The 21,301-nt window shown below is 41.4% G+C and overlaps 1 protein-coding gene across 2 annotated transcripts in view; it reads left to right on the plus strand.

The window, feature by feature from the left end:
• The first annotated feature begins 1,282 nt into the window (after window positions 1-1,282).
• The window catches only part of LOC139469005 (sodium/calcium exchanger 2-like), a 37,611-nt gene continuing 17,592 nt past the window's right edge, over window positions 1,283-21,301 (plus strand). Inside the window, exons 1-3 of one of the 2 annotated variants that reach the window (XM_071251141.1) lie at window positions 1,283-1,369; window positions 6,950-7,749; window positions 19,101-19,115. In XM_071251141.1, the coding sequence (XP_071107242.1) occupies window positions 7,056-7,749; window positions 19,101-19,115 (709 nt within the window). In that variant the 5' untranslated portion in view covers window positions 1,283-1,369; window positions 6,950-7,055. The remainder of the gene's footprint in view (window positions 1,370-6,949; window positions 7,750-19,100; window positions 19,116-21,301) is intronic. The other variant, XM_071251142.1, reaches the window with a different exon arrangement.

A 21,301-nucleotide genomic window follows, 5' to 3' on the forward strand; every position in this document is an offset into this window, starting at 1 on the left:
CCCTGTACCATGTGAATGCCCCTAAGACACGTACGTGTTGATCTGCCCATCTCATTTCTGACAGTTACCCTTATACTGCCTGTATTTATCCCCAATTACAGCCCTTGTAGTCACTGGCGAAAAAAGATGCTTTGTTTCTTTGCACATGCTCATTTTATATATTATTCATAAGATTAACATCGTATTTGACATTCAGTAACATTGTTTTTGCTTTAGTTTCGCTTTCAGCTTCTGGGGCGGTCGGGTATCCTAGTGGTTAGTTAAAGCCGTACACCCGGGTTCGATTCCCGACATGGGTATAATGTGTGAAGCCCATTTCTTGTGTCCCCCGCCGTGATATGGCTAGAATATTGCTAAAAGCGGCGGAAAACCAAACTCACTCACGTTCCAGCTACTCTTTGCCCATCTCTTTTTCTAATTATCAATTTTGGTGGTGCGAAACGTTTGACGAGGTGTATATAGACAAAGTGCATGTACGTGTGTGCGTTTGTGTGTTTGCGGACTAATGCCGTTTTTTATAGGGCTAGCCCACTGAGATATCATGCCGCAGTTTAACATGAATACCTAACTCAGACACAGTATTCTGACTCCGAGCTGACCAGTCCTTGTTTTATCCACTTAATGCCGAGCGCCAGACAGGGAAACAACAAGTAACGTCTATTGGTATGACGCGGCATCAAACAACCGAGCTTCCGCTCTCCGGGCAGACGCTTTATCCTCTACACCATAGAGGCGGCCTATGACACACAGATAAAATGATAAAACATACAGGAAATGACCCTTGTTAGTTATAAGCGTGTTCGTTATGCTTGTCGTGAAAGGCGACTAACGGGATCGGGTGGTCAGGCTCGCTGACTTGGTTGAAGCACGGTCATCGATCCCAATTGGTGGATCGATGCTCATTATGTCAATCACTGGATCGAATATCCTGATTCATTCAAACTCGATAAACGATGATAATTGCATATCATTTTTCACATATTGATTTATAATTTCCTCCAAAGGCAAGAAACAATATGTGAAAACATATTTTCTCCACAGCAATCCCCATATTCCTCAACGTTATACCTCGGAACTATACAATGAATATTTGATCTGATTCGAAGTACGCATGTGGAACGACCCCATCATACTCGCAGTGTGGAAAACGTGTTGGGAAAGTCCCAGTTGTCGCCCTTGCGGATTACCTGAGCGAATGTCTCGTCTATTAGAGGGTGTTTGCTAGCAACGCGCAAAACACGGGGCGGGGGAGAGACGGGCAAAAACAACCGGGGGAGGGTCGCGTAACGTCGGCACTGCACCGTGCTAGCGACAAAGATAAACACACTGGAAACCAGTCCTTAACGCTGGAGAGTGGGGAGTGAAACAGGTGAGTGAAACGGGTAGACTATGGGATCAATAATAGTAATGAAAACAATGGACGAAAGAAAGCGTTACCATGGCAGTATGATTTGGAGGATTATCTTAATCCCTGAAAAAAATATGTATGTGTAGCCGAAGAGTTATCGTGTTTAAAGGTGAGATGTTCGTGCGTAGCAACAGCATTGTAGGGCATCTGGTTAGTCAGTATAGATTCTATTAGGGATTCCGATTTTTACTCATATTATCATGTATGGAGAGTGGAGTCATTAACACCCTGTAGCTAACACAGCTAATAAGAGAAACATCAGACAGACAATATTAAAGTTCTGTTTAATGAAACTACATGCATATTCTAATAAGCATTTGTTTACTGTTTGTTATATGTACAGTTACACAAACCGATGTTTTTTGGTATTTGTACTTATATTTTGTGAAATATATGTTTGGTCATGTTACACTTTGTTATATTTTTGCAGTCTGGATTGTATTTCTTACATCTTTAAAATCCACAACTTGTAAAACCCAGCATGCATGAAAACTCGTTTAAAAAAGTTCCTGTATACGACATTTAAGTACTACTGGTTTACAAAAAAAAATTAAAAAAATGTTGATATTTTAATTTATCTACAATCTTTTAAATAATTAAAATTTATTGCTAAAAGGAAACAAGCGATAAACAGAAAATCGTTATGAAAAGTTGATTCTATTTATTAAACGAAAAATGTTCACTGCTTTTGTTCATCGAAAATAATAGAATTGATAACATTCCCGTCATTTGATTTTTTTCTGCTTCACTTTCACAAATGTCGCCCGCCTGCTTAACTCTCGTGAATAATTTTCGAACGACACCATTCTATTTTTACTGCTACAAGCGATTACAAAAGAGAAACTCAAATAACGCAGACCCGCCTAAATACATCGTGTTATGGTAGTAACGAGGTGCCAGATTCTGTGTGGGGTGGGAGATTGTCATTGAGTGTATACGTTTATGTCGAGTGAATGGCTCTGAGCCAATAAACAGTATTGACATATACTAAAACATATGTATGAATATACCCGCCAACCGTGACGTCATATTGGTGCTGATAAGTTTCAGTGGTATCACATTTCATAACAACGTTTGTTAATTGAAAAAAATTATTGATCGGGTAAATTAGTGGTTGATCGAATGAACATTGATCCAAGCAATAGGTGTGAAAAGATGACAGTGTTGATTTGTTTGTTTGTTTGTTGTTTAACGCCGCACTCAGCAATATCACAGCCATATGATGGCGGTCTGTAAATAATCGAGTCTGGACCAAACTGACATCATTAGCATCGATCCACGCTATTGGGATACGATGACATGCATCAACCAAGTCAGCGAGCCTGACCACCCGATCCCGTTAGCCGCCTCTTACAACTAACGGGATCGGGTGGTAAATTATTTATTGTTGTTCAGTCGCATCCCTTAGGCATGCAAGGATCCTACAATCGTGAGTTCGAATCCGAAATGGGCTTTGATAATGACCCTTGGTTTCGAGCCATAGCCGTCTAACGTCTAAGACCTGCATCGCGCCGGGTTTTCTCCCAGATTAATCTTCCAAACCCAGATATTTCTGAAATTTATAAGCGGAGTTAAACTCAACTCATGTATTCACAAGCTGAAGCGGTGGGGTATCCAAGTGGTTAAAGCGTTCGCTCGGCACGACGAATGCCCTGGTCCGTTCCCCATGTGGGTACAATGTATGAAGCCTATTTCAGGTCACCCCGCAGTAATATTGCTAGTCCTGCACCATGACCGTGGAATATATTTATTTTATGAAAAAATAATAATCTAGAAATGCATACAAAAGCAAGTCTAGCCAGCTCAAGCTAGCTCTATTCTGAAATCAGCATAGGGAATTTTTTTATTTTTAGAGTCAAGAAGGATATTGTGTAATATAAGATTTCAGAGACTAAATGTTAGTCTATAATATTGCTTGAATAAGGCTAATAGCGACGTAAGACCACACTCACTCACTCAGCCACTCAGCCACTTATTCGCCACTTGTGTAAACAGATGTTTTAACTCTTTTTCCGAACACGCGAGATATACATACGTGTAGTTCTGAAGTTGAAGTATTTTTTCCCCCGATTTTGTTATATGTCAGACTCTTATCCAGATGGGTTTTAAATCGACACTGAATTGATGAAACTGTTGATAAATTTTATTGTTGTTTTTTCGCACTGCCGCACTCAGCTTACAATGGTATGTAGGCATTTGAGATGCAAATGTACCCATTAGCCGATATTTCCTGCCCTCCAACCCTTTAACTGTACCACACATTACAAATTTATAGATTTATGGTAAAGTAATATTGTATCAAATACTGAATTTATATATGTTCTGAATAAATATATATGGCAGTTTGTAGATGAGTGCCCAAAGAAGGCAATCTTGATGTCGTGCCATTTTGCTCGTGCAGGCCATCCTGAAATATCCAGTGTATAGCTCTATGGTGCACTGGATAATCGAGGGTGGTGTCAGGCAGGCTCGGACCTAAACGCTGGAAAATGGTCGTAATGGGGCCTTTACACAGGATGGCGCCCTTGTGACTCCCGTGTGCGACCTTAAAATTTGCCAGGTCGTCGTTGGAGGATCAAATGAGGCAGAATGGTTGCCTAGGTCGTTCCAAGGCGGTACACATGAGGTTCAGACATCGCCATGGACGCCATGGTTGCCGTGAATTTTTAAACATGTACAAAAAAAGGGGCACAAAGGTCGCTAAGGAGGTTGGTGGCTCAAAGGAGGCAGAAGGGAGGCACTTGCATTGCTCTTGTTGTAGAATGAAGGCACAGTGGTTGCCCAATGGTCGCCAGGTAATAGATGCGTTCTGCTGAAATATTTTCCCGTCAATCTGGGCGATGCTTCTGCCTCCCTCGTGCCTCCTTTCGGCGATCACGGCAACCCTTGAGACACCATGGCAGTGCTTCTGCCTCTTTTCTGCCTCCTTTTAACTACCTGTAGTGCCTCCTCAGCATGCCTATAAATAGAGGGCTTGTACCTGCAGTGTTTCATTGTGGTTGCAGACGCTGAACGACTCGAGCAGTTACTACTGAACAACTGCTGAAGAAACATGATTTCTAGGTTAGGCGACCATTGCACGTCCTGGCCAGTTTTCGATCGCTTGAAGGTGGCACAAAGGTCGCAGCCCTGTGTAAAGGCGCCTTAAGCGATTGTTGGTTAACGCGCACCGTTGTGTGGTACAGTTCTCTATAGGGATTAACTGTAATGGGAACATTGACTACCTGTTGCCATAAGCGTTGATTATTTGTTGACTCCAAAGCCACAGAAAAGGTTGGGCACAGAAGAAATTTATATCTTACGGTATTCACCGCTAAGTGCGTTCTCTTTTACCTCGCCCTGTTGCCTGGTTGTTAAACGAATGAGTAGGTCGAATGTCGTGCGACCGTGTTCCTGAACAACGCGGTTGAATGACTTAACATGGGCCACTTCTGAACGGCCCTATTAAACCATACGCGTCCTAAGCCCTATCATCCCACTGACCTATATGTTTATAGATGGCCTTTTTGTACGCGTATGTCTGAATGAACGATGTCTACTCGATATATTGTGTGTATCGGGTGTATGTCTGAATGAACGATGTCTGCTCGATGTATTGTGTGTATCGGGTGTATATCTGAATGAACGATGTATACTCGATGTATTGTATGTATAGGGTGTATGTCTGAGTGAACGATGTCTACTCGATGTATTGTATGTATAGGGTGTATGTCTGAGTGAACGATGTCTACTCGATGTATTGTATGTATAGGGTGTATGTCTGAGTGAACGATGTCTACTCGATATATTGTGTGTATCGGGTGTATGTCTGAATGAAAGATGTCTACTCGATATATTGTGTGTATAGGGTGTATGTCTGAATGAACGATGTCTACTCGATATATTGTGTGTTTCGGGTGTATGTCTGAATGAAAGATGTCTACTCGATATATTGTGTGTATAGGGTGTATGTCTGAATGAACGATGTCTACTCGATATATTGTGTGTATAGGGTGTATATCTGAATAAACGATTTCTCCCTGATATACTGTCTGTATCGGGCGTATATCTGAATAAACGATATCTCCCTGATATACTGTCTGTATCGGGCGTATATCTGAATAAACGATTTCTCCCTGATATACTGTCTGTATCGGGCGTATATCTGAATAAACGATATCTCTCAGATGCACTGTGCTTGGTCGTATGGCTCGTTGACTTGGTTGACTGAGGGTGTCATCGTACCCCGACGACTTGGGACGTTGCTCATAATATCAATCACAGCTAGAAGTTGGCATCTCCACGAACACCAATTGTATTCTCCTTCTTGTTGATCTGTTACTTTATGCATATGGATTGGAATTTCTGCTGGGATTGTCAAAGTCAAAACAAGGTAATTTGGCCAAGAAGTTTAACTCAAGCTTCAAGTATATCGATGATCTGATATCATTCAATAAACATCAAATAGTCATTTCCCTTCCCCTGACTTACCCAGCTGATAAAGGACACCAGTGAGACCTCCTCATCTGTTTCATATTTAGATCTATGAATAATGATTCAGAGTGACATGGCACTCTCCACATTACTGTATGACGAGGGGAATGTTCTTCACAATAGTCAACCCTCCATTTATGTGGAACAATATTCCACCAGCTCCAGCCTTTGGAGTCCACATTTCGCAACTTTTGAGGAACAATCGTGCAGCTCCATTTGCGGACATTTCAAAGAGCGTCATACGACTCTTGTGCACAGGTTGTTTGATCAAGGTTACATTATTTAAGGCCTCGGTAAAAGCTTTTAATTTTTTTTATGGGAGGCGTGTGGATGACATTTCAAAATTTGAAGCATCCTATTTTTTTACTTGAACCATATGTTACTGTGTGTTTTTTCAAGTGACCAAGTTACTTGCTTTTGCATGGGCTTGTGACAGGATACGCTCACCTTTTCGCGAACAATCGGTGTCATCACTGTTTGATGGAGATTCATTACCACATGCTCATGATATAGTCGGAATTGTACAATTGACTCTGCTTTTAGCAGAGATTTCTTATGAATATGGAAAGGGTTTGGTCGCTTTTATTTTTTCTGGTCCAGACTCGATTATTTTCATAGAGATGGATAACTGTCGTTAAGTACAAACCAATCAACAAGTCTATAAGAAATAAGCATATGTGGAGCTATTTGACCCCGTGCTTCAGTGAAGAATCACACCCGTTATTAAATACATGACATGAGGTTACCCATCTGTAGGTCTGTCTGCCTATACATTCTTTGTCGAGGGATGCTGTAGTTCTTCTTTGCAAGTATGATGGATGATGTAACAGGTGCGCCGTTATTGTCTATATACATACAGTGTGAAATGTATACGGCCGCATCAATAAGTGCTCCTGGTTTTGTTTTTCAGCGTACGTAAAGCATTGAGAATAGTAGATCAGATTGAAACATTAATTTGCTACAGAAAGACGTCACACTCCCTCGTCCGTCTGAAGTGTTTACAGATCATAAATGAAGAAGAAAGCTGAATTATCTTGTGAATGCCTGTTCTGTTTCCATGTCTTCCAGATGAAAACCAAGCAGACTCCATTTGAAAGAAGCAGACGACAGTTTCTCGTCGAAGTAGCAGACGACAGTTCCTTGTGAAAGTACCAGACGACACCACACCGCCACCATGCCGAACACGTCCACATCCACGTGTAATGTGGACAGCTACAAGTGCTCCGATTCCGGGCTCTTGATGCCCTTCGTCAATGAGTACACATGGCCGATAGCCGCGCGAGCCACCATTTATTTCATTGGTCTCTTATGGAGCTTCATGGCAGTGTCTATTGTTGCAGACATATTCATGCGAGCTATAGAAACCATCACCAGCAGGACTAGACCGGTTCGGATCCACTCTTCTACCTCACCCACCGGGTATATTGATGTCGAGATTAAGGTATGGAATGACACTGTGGCCAATTTGACGTTAATGGCGCTGGGGTCGAGTGCCCCTGAAATCTTACTATCCGTTATAGAAGTCACCTTCAATGGCTTTAAATCTAAAGATCTTGGCCCCAGTACCATCGTGGGATCTGCAGCATTCAACCTTTTGGTGATCACAGCTATGTGTATTGTTACTGTCCCGGACGCTGAAAAGAGGTTGATCAAGAACGTAAAAGTGTTTGCAGTAACTAGCCTCTTCAGCCTGTTCGCGTATCTCTGGCTATTGGTCATCCTCATAGGAATAACACCCGATTACGTTGACCTTTGGGAGGCCATTGTCACCTTGTTGTTCTTCCCCATCCTCGTTGTCGTCGCATACATCGCCGACAAAGACTACTGCGGTAAACCAGGCAAAGATGAAGAGGCGCCGCTTGGAATTGGTAAGTTTTGCCTTTTTAAAAATAATATCAAATAGTACATCCTCTGTATCTCCAGGGGTCGCATTTCGGAAAACCTCACTCACTCCTGGATCCAAGTCCGTGGTTCGCGATGTCAAATTACCCGCCCTTGATTTCCATTAACAGCCAATCAGAATGCGAGTTACAAACCACGAGAATGAATCCATGATTAGTGTTGGTCTGCCCAAATACGGGCCCTGGAGATACGGAAGATTCAAATTCTAGTACTAAATAATATATTCTCGCACACCTTGTAGCCTTTTCCATTATTCATTCCCATATAACTGGAATTATACGTGCCACTAATATATGCTCCGTTATTATGTTCGCATATTCTTCATACATATCACCCGTGGCAAGATAATGTAAGTCCACAGCGGCCCATAGTACATTATTTTGAGTAATGAATAAGGTATCACAGTATCCATAATGTGTGTTACTGAAAACTCCTGTTACCTTGGTAATATGCGAGGTGTAATACGAGTCAGTCTTTACTGAGTGCATGTGCGGTGGGGTAGTCAAGTGGTTCAAGCGTTCGCTCGCCAATGGCGCTGGTTCGATTCTCCTCGTGGACACAAGTGGAGTCCAGTCGAATCCAAGAATTGTTAACCTTTGCCAGTCAGGGCCCCATGCCACGTCCCTCAATGGACTAGACTGTCGTAAGTCTATTACCCCGTTCACACGCGCCTCTAAACATATGTGGAGTGGTCGGGTAGCCTAGAGGTTAAAGCGTTCGCTCGTCATGCCGAAAACCCGGGTTCGACTCCCGTGATATTGCTGGAATATTGCTAAAAGCGGCATAAAACCATACTCACTCACTCTAAGCATATGTGTGTATATGTGCATACGTGTGTATAAATACATACGTGAGTATACTTGTCACGTGAACGCGTTTACTCGTGTGTATATTTACACCAGGAACAAATTTGCATCATGTCTGGAGTAGGTGCAAATGTAAATGTAAATTTGCACTGTGTGTATGTGTTGCAATGTGAACGTTTATGTTAACGTGAGATGATGATCTAATTAATATCTCTTCTTTTGCCATTAACAAACAAATTGTCAACAGTCAACTTTTATCTGTATATACAGAGTTTTCATTTGGTTTCAAGGAGTCAAAACTTTTTGTACAAATTATATGAAACACATGTTCCTCTCCTCTCTTCTCATTCAACTGTGATTGGAAATCAACCTGTTTTGTGTTGAAAGCCGTAAACAGACTGATGAATATGTGTGCCTTACACAATTTACATATTTAATTTACACACCTAAGTTGATTTTCATGTGAACGCATAGTAAACTTACATATACACACGTATGTATAGTTATACATGGGCAAAATTACTTACGTTAGTAAATGTTGTGCATGTGAACGCGGTAATATTATGATAAAGAATGGGAGTTAAAAAAACGTCTTTGCGCTATGATTGATTTTTGGAACAGGGCACACATAAGTATTTTTACACATGTGTAACTATACAAATGTGTGTATATGTAAATTTACTATGCGTTCACATGAAAATTAACTAAGGTGTGTAAATAAGGTATGTAAATGGATTAGGCACAGCTATTCATCAGTCTGTTCTTGACTTCCAACATGAAAAGGTTGTTTTCCATTCAAAGTGAAATGACAAGAGAGTTACCTTACAAAAATATTCGCATAAAGCAGCATGTACACATTTTTTAACTCCTTGAAACCCAAAGAAAACACTTTCCATCCAGCTCTGGATGCCCGATAAAAGTTGGCATTGTTGTATACTGAATCGTATCAACTTTAGAATACAGAACTGTTGACAATCTATTTGGTGTTGGCAAATGAACAGATATGTCAGTTAGATCATCATCTGGCGTTAGCATAAACCAGAGACCATATATATCGGTATATGGTCTCTGCATAAACGTACACGTGGTGCACGAGGAAACGTGTTCACATGACAAGTATACTCACGCGTGTACATTTACACACGTATGCAAATACACACACATAGAGGTGCATTTGCTAGACTTACGATAGTCGTAGCGCAAAAATCGCATTTTGCAACCGAAGGCTATGTCTATGACATGCACTACTTTAGGCTTTCCCCCCAACGCAAGCTGACACGCCCGTAAAACTGCGTTGTTACTTGTGCTCGGTTTGATGACGTGTTATGATCAGCTTTCTTTACAAACCGTTTCTCAAATTGTTTACTGCCTGACAAGTGGCCTCAATACAAATACATAATATATACAACATATTCTACTGAAAAACGTAAAGGAAATAAACAGTTTCGCATAATACACAACTGCTGATTGCCATCTTAGACATCTAATCTTTGAAAATTAATAAATTTGCTTTTATCGGTACACAATGCAACATTTCAAACACGGTAGCGGTCACGTGGTTGCGAGTTAATTTCTGACCCCAGTCTTCATTGAACCAATTAACTTTACATAAAATTACCAATCCACAGATTACTTTTTACAAAATGTTGCTGGAATGAGTGAAAGTTATTAAGCAAATTAAGCAAAAGTTGTTCCAATTAAACATAAACACAACCTCGGTATAATTTTGCCCGGATGCAGTTTTCATTAATATCCATATCGTCATTCAATTTAAACTATGGAACCTTATCTTATCCTACTTTGAACAATATCCTAGTTACGTCCCGGCATGATGTGGGACGTCTACCACGTTAGTCAAACTCACACGAGCAAATGCAAGGTGCTGGCGAACCTAATAACAAAATCACAACCAGATAGGATTCGAACCCACGAACCAAGGTTTCTGACATAAGGGACGCAACTCCGCACAGCGAATTGCAGCGCCTAAGACGACTCGACCATCAGGCTTTCGTTATAAAAGTGACGTGGGAATAATCAAGGCTGCCTCGACAGGACTAGCCAACTCACAAACGTGTATTCTATATCCCTTAAATTAAAACCCACTGGACTCTGAATGAGTGTTGGTTAAACGCCGCTTTGAACAGAATTCCAGTTATATCAGGGCGTGTCAGCTTAATGTGGGAGGAAAGCCCGAAGTGATGCAGGTCTCAGACGTTTACCACTTCGGTGAAACCCACGAGCACGGGTATGGTGCTGACAAATCTAGAAACATAATCGGGGCGAATCGGGATTCGAACCCGCAGTGACAGATTTCTGGAGTGACCAAGGGACGCAACTCTGCACAGCGAATCGCGGCCCCTTAGACGACTGGGCCACCCGTGCCCCTTGTCCTATGAATGAGTGAGTGAGATTCAACGCCGCTCTGGACAGTATATTTCATTGATACACCTTCAATTAGTCGCTGTGTGTTGAAATACCCACGAACCGTCACAGATTAATTATAGTCATATAAAAAAACCCACTCGGGTGGTCTTTTTTAACTTCCTATGAGGAATATATTTAAGACTTTGCCGAAATCCACGTTCATGCGTAATGTGCTGATAATCCCAAGACCTTTATCGGGACGAAATTAGGATTCGAACCGCAAAAAAGGAACTCAGCTCTGCACAGCGACGTGCGGAACCCAATGCATTACCCTTCCACATGGTACAGATTCACTCTGACTTTTGTTACTTGAATTCTTATGACGGTAGACATAGATTTTAAGCAGCTAAGTGGAGTGGATTACTTAGGACTGATATCTCTAGTTTCTTAAACAATTGAAGATAATCGTTGAGTTGGATGTACAAAAGGTCGTCGGTTGAAGGTTTGTGTGATTTGAAAGATTCATACCCGTTTATTGTATCGTATAGTTTCAGGCCGCTCTTTAGATGGTTAATTCATTATCAGACAGATTTGAATTGCATGGATTATCGGGGTTGGGTGTGGGGGTGGTGCGCCCCCCCCCCCCCCCCCCCCCCCCCTTTTATTTCGAAAAAAATCTTTATTTCTGTATAAATTACCACCAAAGACAATGAATAGATCTTAATTGTGCACACACCCCCCCCCCTCTTTTTTTCAAAAAAGCTGTATCCGCCCATGATACCCATGCCTTTATGAAAAGAAAGGACTGGTCAAAATCCACATGTGTGGTTACGAAGGCATGTACTGGTCATCGTGTTGGGAGTAGGCCATGTCCGTCTCATATTGCCAGTGCCAAGTCCGTTGAATTATTAACGTTTCTTTCTCCACGCCACACAGCAAGGAGACGAACGCTCATCGTGGGTTGTGAGAAGTGATTCCGCTCCTTACAGCATGTGATCGTCAGGTCCGACATATTGCTGGAATACTGCTGAGTACGGCGTTAAACAACAAATACAAAACAAACAAATCTGAATGCCATATAAGTAAGCATATATCGGGATATCAGGCTTTAAGTTTAAATCCTATGTAAACTTGTTCGATAAAAAGCATCCGCCATAAAAAAAGGTGTTATAAAACACAGGGCATAGAAATACTTGTGTAGTTGGTCTACTTATACATGGCGGCAAAAAACAAACCAAACGAAAAACAACAAATTAAACCAAAGTTTGTAAGTCATGTGGGCCAGTCGTTTGATAAACATTAAATCGAAAATTTCATAATATATATTTCAGTCACTGGATTGTCTGGTTCAGACTCTTTCATTTACAGAGCGCCGTAAAACAGCTGGAATGTTACTGAGTGCGGCGTTAAACAACAAACAAACTTTATGTCGTGTCAATTTAAATAACTTCATGGATTAATATATCTGATAAGAATAACTGAAATTCTTGTAAATTTTTTTAATTTTGGGGAGACCTACCTAGACTAGAAAATGTTTATTTCTAACACTGACAAATGTCAGACCGGATAGAACACTGTATTAGAACGGCCATAATCAATGAGCTGTTGTACATATTTGCAATCACAACATGTAACACCAGTAGCACAGGTAAGACAATCACCCGATGAATAATACAGGTACCTCTGGCTTCATTAACGGCTGGTGGACAGTGTAGGCCGTCATTGATTTCTCCTGTCAATATGTGACTCGTTGATGGAAATAATTACGTAAGCAACGCACTGCCACAACACACCGAGTGTACCCTGGCGAAGATAAGGAGATCTGCTGTTGCTGGTCTAGCGCCCTCTGTGCTGATGTTAGTGGAACATATATCGAGGTCCTCTATGCTGATGTTAGTGGAGCATATATAGACGTCCTCAGTGCTGATGTTAGTGGAGCATATATGGACGTCCTCTATGCTGATGCTAGTGGAGCATATATGGACATCCTCTATGCTGATGCTAGTAGAGCATATATGCACGTCCTCTATGCTGATGTTAGTGAAGGATATATCAAAGTCCTCAATGCTGATGTTAGTGGAGCATATATGGACATCCTCTATGCTGATGCTAGTGGAGCATAAATGGACGTCCTCTATGCTGATGCTAGTGGAGCATATATGGACATCCTCTATGCTGATGCTAGTGGATCATATATGGACGTCCTCTATGCTGATGCTAGTGGAGCATATATAGACGTCCTCTATGCTGATGCTAGTGGAGCATATATAGACGTCCTCTATGCTGATGCTAGTGAAGGATATATCAAGGTCCTCAATGCTGATGTTAGTGGAGCATATATGGACGTTCTCTATGCTGATGCTAGTGGAGCATAAATGGACGTCCTCTATGCTGATGCTAGTGGAGCATATATGGACATACTCTATGCTGATGCTAGTGGAGCATATATGGACGTCCTCTATGCTGATGCTAGTGGAGCATATATGGACGTCCTCTATGCTGATGCTAGTGGAGCATATATGGACGTCCCTATGCAGATGCTAGTGGGAGCATATAATGATATATGGACGTCCTCTATGCTGATGTTAGTGGAGCATATATGGACATCATCTATGCTGATGCTAGTGGAGCATATATGGACGACCTCTATGCTGATGCTAGTGAAGGATATATCAAAGTCCTCAATGCTGATGTTAGTGGAGCATATATGGACGTCCTCTATGCTGATGCTATTGGAGCATAAATGGACGTCCTCTATGCTGATGCTAGTGGAGCATATATGGACATCCTCTATGCTGATGCTAGTGGAGCATATATAGACGTCCTCTATGCTGATGCTAGTGGAGCATATATGGACGTCCTCTATGCTGATGCTAGTGGAGCATATATGGACGTCCCTATGCTGATGCTAGTGGAGGATATAATGATATATGGACGTCCTCTATGCTGATGTTAGTGGAGCATATATGGACGTCATCTATGCTGATGCTAGTGGATCATATATGGACGTCCTCTATGCTGATGTCAGTGAAGGATATATCAAGGTCATCAATGCTGATGCTGGTGAAGGATATATGGAGGTCCTCTATGCTGATGCTAGTGGGGCATATATAGACGTCCTCTATGCTGATGTTAGTGGAGCATAGATGGACGTCCTCTATGCTGATGCTAGTGGAGCATATATAGACGTCCTCTATGCTGATGCTAGTGAAGGATATATCAAGGTCCTCAATGCTGATGTTAGTGGAGCATATATGGACGTTCTCTATGCTGATGCTAGTGAAGGATATATGGACGTCCTCTATGCTGATGCTAGTGAAGGATATATGGACGTCCTCTATGCTGATGCTAGTGGAGCATATATGGACGTCCTCTATGCTGATGCTAGTGGAGCATATATGGACGTCCTCAATGCTGATGCTAGTGGAGCATATATGGACATCCTCTATGCTGATGCTAGTGGAGCATAAATGGATGTCCTCTATGCTGATGCTAGTGGAGCATATATGGACATCCTCTATGCTGATGCTAGTGGAGCATATATGGACGTCCTCTATGCTGATGCTAGTGGAGCATATATGGACGTCCTCTATGCTGATGCTAGTGGAGCATATATGGACGTCCCTATGCTGATGCTAGTGGAGCATATATGGACGTCCCTATGCTGATGTTAGTGGAGCATATAATGATATATGGACGTCCTCTATGCTGATGTTAGTGGAGCATATATGGACGTCATCTATGCTGATGCTAGTGGAGCATATATGGACGTCCTCTATGCTGATGCTAGTGGATCATATATGGACGTCCTCTATGCTGATGCTAGTGAAGGATATATCAAGGTCCTCTATGCTGATGTCAGTGAAGGATATATCAAGGTCCCCTATGTTGATGCTAGTGAAGCATTTATATCAAGGTCCTCTATGCTGATGCTAGTGAAGGATATATCAAGGTCCTCTATGCTGATGTTAGTGAAAAATATATCAAGGTCATCTATGCTGATATCAGTGAAGGATATGTCGAGGTCCTCTATGCTGATGCTAGTGAAGCATATATCGAGCTCCTCTCTGCTGGTGCTAGTGAAGGATATATCAAGGTCCTCTCTGCTGGTGCTAGTGAAGCATATATAACAATGTCCTCTGTGCTGATATCAGTGAAGGATATATCGAGGTCCTCTATGCTGATATCAGTGAAGAATATATCGAGGTCCTCTTTTCTGATGCTAGTGGAGGATATATCAGGGTCCTCTATGCTGATGTCAGTGAAGGATATATCAAGGTCCTCTATACTGATGCTAGTGAAGGATATATCAAGGTCCTCTATGCTGATGTCAGTGAAGAATATATCAAGGTCTTACCCAAGCTACCTGTCTTGCACCCGAGCGCTCTCAGTCTAGCAGATGTAAATTATTCACGGGCTTTTTTCCAATTAACAGGTAACATCAAAAGGTGCTCTGTGACAGAAGGATGTTGCCATGGCGTCACGTGACGTCGACCATTGTAAGACTGGCATAGGAATACTTAAACATAAAAAAGTTTACATTATGATTCTGTAACTAATAATATTATTTTTAATATCATTATCAAATAAATGCCAAACAGTCTTCGGTCCATACGTATATGTTTAAGACCATTTATATTATTCGGCGAGGGTACCAGGGAATCTGTTTATATCATAAGACCCGACAGTTGCCTAACAGTCATTATGGTTGTAAATCATAGAATGTCTTTCTCACTTATGTGAGGGGGCACGGGTGGCCCAGTCGTCTAAGGAGCCGCAATTTGCTGTGCAGAGTTGCGCCCCTTGGGCACGCCAGAAACCTATGATTGTGGGTTCGAATCCCGGTTCGACCCCATTATGTTTCTAGGTTTGTCAGCACCATACCCGTGCTCGTGGGTTTAACCGAAGTGGTAAACGTCTGAGACCTGCATCACTTCGGGCTTTCCTCCCACATGAAGCTGACACGCCGTGTTAAAAGCGGCGTTAAACAAAACTCACTCACTTATATGAAATCCCGGAACTAAAGTTAGTTAACAAAGTAGAGATAATTTATGGATAACAACTTCTTTATTTACTGTAAAGGCGACGTTTCGGTATAGATCCTTATACCGTTGTCATGTGAATTAAGAATTAACGTCAAATCGGCAATATTTCAGGCATATCGTGACGCGACCAATCTATATATCAAGAGTAAGTACGTAAAAGTTTATAAAAGTCTGTCTAAATGGACAGTAAAACAGCTAGAGTATCACAGATTTGTATTGAAAACTAGTATTTAATCTTAAAACACCTAAAGCTTTGTGACAATTCCGGGATAAACTTAGTAGTTCATTGAACGATGGAGGAGCTTGCAGTCAGAGGCGATCGAAGTGAATCGGGTGGTAAGGTTCTGCTAGTAACGACGTTGTACTAATTTTGTTTAAAGCCGCAGTTGGCCAGAATGTCCGTATATCGATTCTAGACCAGGCAAACTAGTGACTGAAAGCAAGAGTACCGCTCCGCGCTTTCGGGGAACGATACCAGGCCGCTTTTACAGAAATCGGGTACTGGGGACCTTTGTAGACAGGAATCCCCACTGGGTCCATCCGTTTGGACGTTGTTAAAGTCAGTCAAATGTCTAGCTGAGGAAACTGACACCATCGTTAACTTTAAATCGGGGACACGGGTGGCGCAGTCGTCTAAGGCGCTGCAAATCGCTGTGAAGAGTTGCGTCCCTTGGTCACGCCCAAGGCCTTTGACCTTGGGTTCGAATCCCAGTTCGCCCCGATATTATTTCTAAGTTTGTCAGCACCATACCCCTGCTCGAGGGTTTCACAAAACTGGTAAACGTCGGAGACCTGCATTACTTCGGACTTTCCTCCCACATCAACTTGACACGCCGTGATGTAACTGGAACCATTTCAAAGCGGCGTTAAATCCAACTCACTCACTCAAACTGAATCAAATTCACGCCTTAATCAGTGAGTGTAGTTGTTCCTTCAGGTTCCTGGGCCTTAATGGCAGGCATAACGCACATACAAAACGTATATGCAGCTATAATTATAACAACATCTTACTTTTTAGACGTAGGCCACACTGCATATGTCCGACCCGTGAAGATCTGGGGTAGAATAGGCCTTCAGCAACCAATGCTTGCCGTAAAAGGCGACTATGCTTGTCGTACAAGGCGCCTAAAGCGATCGGGTGGTCAGGCTCGCTGACTTAGTTGATGCATGTCATCATATCCCAATTGCGTGGATCGATGGTCGTGATGTCAATCACTGAATTGTCTGGTACAGACTCGAATATTTACAGAATGCCGTCATATACCTGGAATATTGCTGAGTGCAGCGTTAAACAACAAACAAACAAACAACAGCATATGCCCAAGAGTACCCAGCCGCCCTCAATACCATTATCTCAGTAGATGAAAGAGAAACATCAGGGTTGAAGAAAACAGTTGCCATGTTTACGTGCCAAACTTGCTAACTAGGTCAATATAGGACAGCAAGTTGTGACCCTTCTTTTCTTTATTTTCCTGACCGACAATTATATCCCCAAATACTTAAAAAAACATATTTATTTAATTTTATTTCACTTAGACAACCGACTCTACAGTTTTGGGACACATTCGTAAAACTTTTAGAGGGTAGGAAAATGATGCCATTTTGCAACTGCAAATTCTTCGAATTCCTGTCCATGATGTCGTGGTCGACTGCGACGACGTGTTGACCCATGGTCGATGCTGGTATGTTGTTGCAGTATTTAGAAGACGGTAAGACGTATATATAAGTACATGTTTGATATTTGATGAGCGCTTCCAGTGGAGGGGATTTCGTACTCGGTTGCCAGGTCGGTGCAAGACGAACATAATACTGGTAGGTGCGCTGCATGGCGTGGCACAAGAATTAATAATAATAATAATAATAATAATAATAATAATAATAATAATAATAATGTACTCATATTAGCTATTGAAAAATTGATAGTCCGGATTTAAAACGGAAGAGGAATATTTTCTTGCCTAAACTATGCCGCCATGGTAACAAAGCGTTTTCTACCTTAGAAGAAAATAAAGAAACTAAAAACAGGTCGTGTGATGAAGTCATTTTAAAAATACGTTTATGTTGAGTAAGTTAATTGTTTAGTTGAAGGCCTTTCGTCAATAAGTGGTATTGATATATTACAGAAGATAAAATGGTTACAAGACGTTTAAAGATCGGGTTTAGATTAACGACTGTGCGATTTTCAATTAAAGTTTTATTATGAAGAACAATATCATGTATACATTTGATGTAGAAAATCATCCGACACACTCATCCATTGTCTATACGTTTCATTGTTTAAAGTTGACTTGGGCGAATAGGTCGGATTGACAAACGGATGTCGGCATGACATGCACCATTTGGATCAACTCAGTCCATGTTGGTAGCGGAATAAGTCGATGAAACCTGAGTGAGACACGCGGGTTATAACACGGAGGAGATATTCAGAGTCAACGGTTTGTTGTGATCACACAAGACATACATTGTAACATTGTTTTGAACCATGGTGACAAACTGTTTGATTTGGTATCTGGATCTGTGCCTGGACCCGTTGCTGAATAAATATCCTATTAACGCCGTGTAGGACGGCAAGGGTGTGCGAACATTGCGTCACAAGTAGCCGCATTTTGATTGGCTGACGGCGGCGAGACAACCAATCAGAACCAACTACAAAGAACAATTACATATACCCAGATACCATAAAAAATAAATTGTTTCTTGGTCTCTGATATACCACAGCGTGGCTTTATGTTTTTATACACACAGCGTTGTAGTTTCTCTAGAAACCGACAAACACATACAATACATGTCGGTTTAGAAACGCTAGTTTTTCAATAACCTGTTTAAATCACATACAATGAATGTTGTGGGAGAATTGCTCTATTATTCTCCAATGAGACAATCCATTATGCGACTACATATTGACCCAATTGATCCCACCTGTCAATCACATACAATGGTCACATTGTTTGTATTTATAACATGCTTTTGTGTATTCACCCTATATTTTCACATAAATCAATATCTCATCAAGACATTATACTAGCCTTGTGATGATATGACTTTTGTGTATTGATGTTGACTGATTTTTGTGTGATACGTAATGTGTGTTTTCTTTGAAAGGATTTGGCGATAAAGGTAACTCGGTGTTTGTATTCCAACCTTATTATAATCCCTCTAGTCCTGTCCATCCTCGGTTATCAGGGGCATTATATATCCATTACACCTAAAAATTGGATTTTGCCAACAAATTAAGCAGTTATCAAAACGTTACTAGGCTAAAAACAGTCGCCGAAACACTGCAAACTTAATATCCAAAACACAACTATGATACATCAAATACGTCACCGCCGAATAACTATTTCTTGTTTGTATCATTTTAGATTTCATCAAAGTTGGGTGTATACTTTCTTTTCCCCGGCAATAAATTATGATAAATACCTTGGACCCATTCTCAACTCAGCTTCGATTTAAACCAGGTTGGCATGGCTCGACGCTACAAATTGCCGTCCAATCAAATTACTCCGAGGAGCGAGAGAAATCCTGTGCTAAATTAGAGATAGGAAAGGCGGAGATCACGAAACGAAGCTATTTTGGCGAATGGGCTCAGGGTATTTATCATAGATATATAATACAATGGATAAACGAGGATGAGGCCCTTCCTTCCTAACTAATGTCGACAGTTCATTGATTTAACAAACCGGTTGAGTGTGAGCCACGTTGATGCTGAATGTGTTTAAAAGTATGGGGTATTCGTTGCATTAGCGTTTACTATCATGATATCTGTGGGCTGCGTATTTTACACCCTCATCCCATAGTACATCTAGCAGTTATACAGGAACACCTAGCAGTTATACAAGTACACCAAGCAGTTACACAAGTACACCCAGCAGTTATACAGGAACACCTAGCAGTTATACAAGTACACCCAGCAGTCACACAAGTACACCCAGCAGTTATACAAGCACACCCAGCAGTTACACAAGTACATCTAGCAGTTATACAAGTATACCCAGCAGTTATACAAGTACACCAAGCAGTTACACAAGTACACCCAGCAGTTATACAGGAACATCTAGCAGTTATACATGAACATCTAGCAGTTATACAAGTACACCCAGCAGTTATACAAGTACACCCAGCAGTTACACAAGTACACCCAGCAGTTATACAAGTCTCCTTGTGTCTGTACAGCTGTTATACTGTCTGCTCTGCCTAACAGTCCCCTTGTGTTTGTATGTTATAACATGTATACTGTCTTCTCTGCCCAATAGTCCCCTTGTGTTTGTATGTTATAACTATATACCTTCTGCTCTGCCCAATAGTCCCCTTGTGTTTGTATGTTATAACTATTATACTGTCTGCTCTCCCCAACAGTCCTCTTGTGTTTGTATGTTATAACTATTATACTTTCTGCTCTGCCCAATAGTCCCCTTGTGTTTGTATGTTATAACTATTATACTGTCTGCTCTACCTAACAGTCCCCCTGTGTCTGTATGTTATAACTGTATGCTTTCTGCTCTACCTAATAGTCCCCTGTGTCTGTATGTTATAACTGTTATACTGTCTGCTCTACCCTATAGTCCCCTTGTGTTTGTATGTTATAACTATTATACTGTCTGCTCTACCCAATAGTCCCCCTGTGTCTGTATGTTATAACTGTTATACTGTCTGCTCTGCCCAACAGTCCCCTTGTGTTTGTATGTTATAACTATTATACTGTCTGCTCTACCCAATAGTCCCCCTGTGTTTGTATGGTAAAACTATTATACTGTCTGCTCTGCCCAACAGTCCCCTTGTGTTTGTATGTTATAACTGTATACTTTCTGCTCTGCCCAACATCCCCCTGTGTCTGTATGTTATAACTATTATACTGTCTGCTCTACCCAATAGTCCCCCTGTGTTTGTATGGTATAACTATTATACTGTCTGCTCTGCCCAACAGTCCCCTTGTGTTTGTATGTTATAACTGTATACTTTCTGCTCTGCCCAACATCCCCCTGTGTCTGTATGTTATAGCTGTATACTTTCTGCTCTACCCAACAGTCCCCTTGTGTCTGTATCTTATAACTATTATACTGTCTGCTCTACCCAATAGTCCCCCTGTGTTTGTATGTTATAACTATTATACTGTCTGCTCTGCCTAACAGTCCCCTTGTGTTTGTATGTTATAACTATTTTACTGTCTGCTCTGCCCAACAATCCCCTTGTGTTTGTATGTTATAACTATTATACTGTCTGCTCTGCCCAATAGTCCCCCTGTGTTTGTATGTTATAACTATTATACTGTCTGCTCTGCCCAACAGTCCCCTTGTGTTTGTATG

The sequence above is a fragment of the Haliotis cracherodii genome, unplaced genomic scaffold (assembly GCF_022045235.1).
Source record: "Haliotis cracherodii isolate W230 unplaced genomic scaffold, xgHalCrac1.p SCAF_2, whole genome shotgun sequence".
Lineage (NCBI taxonomy): Eukaryota > Metazoa > Mollusca > Gastropoda > Lepetellida > Haliotidae > Haliotis > Haliotis cracherodii.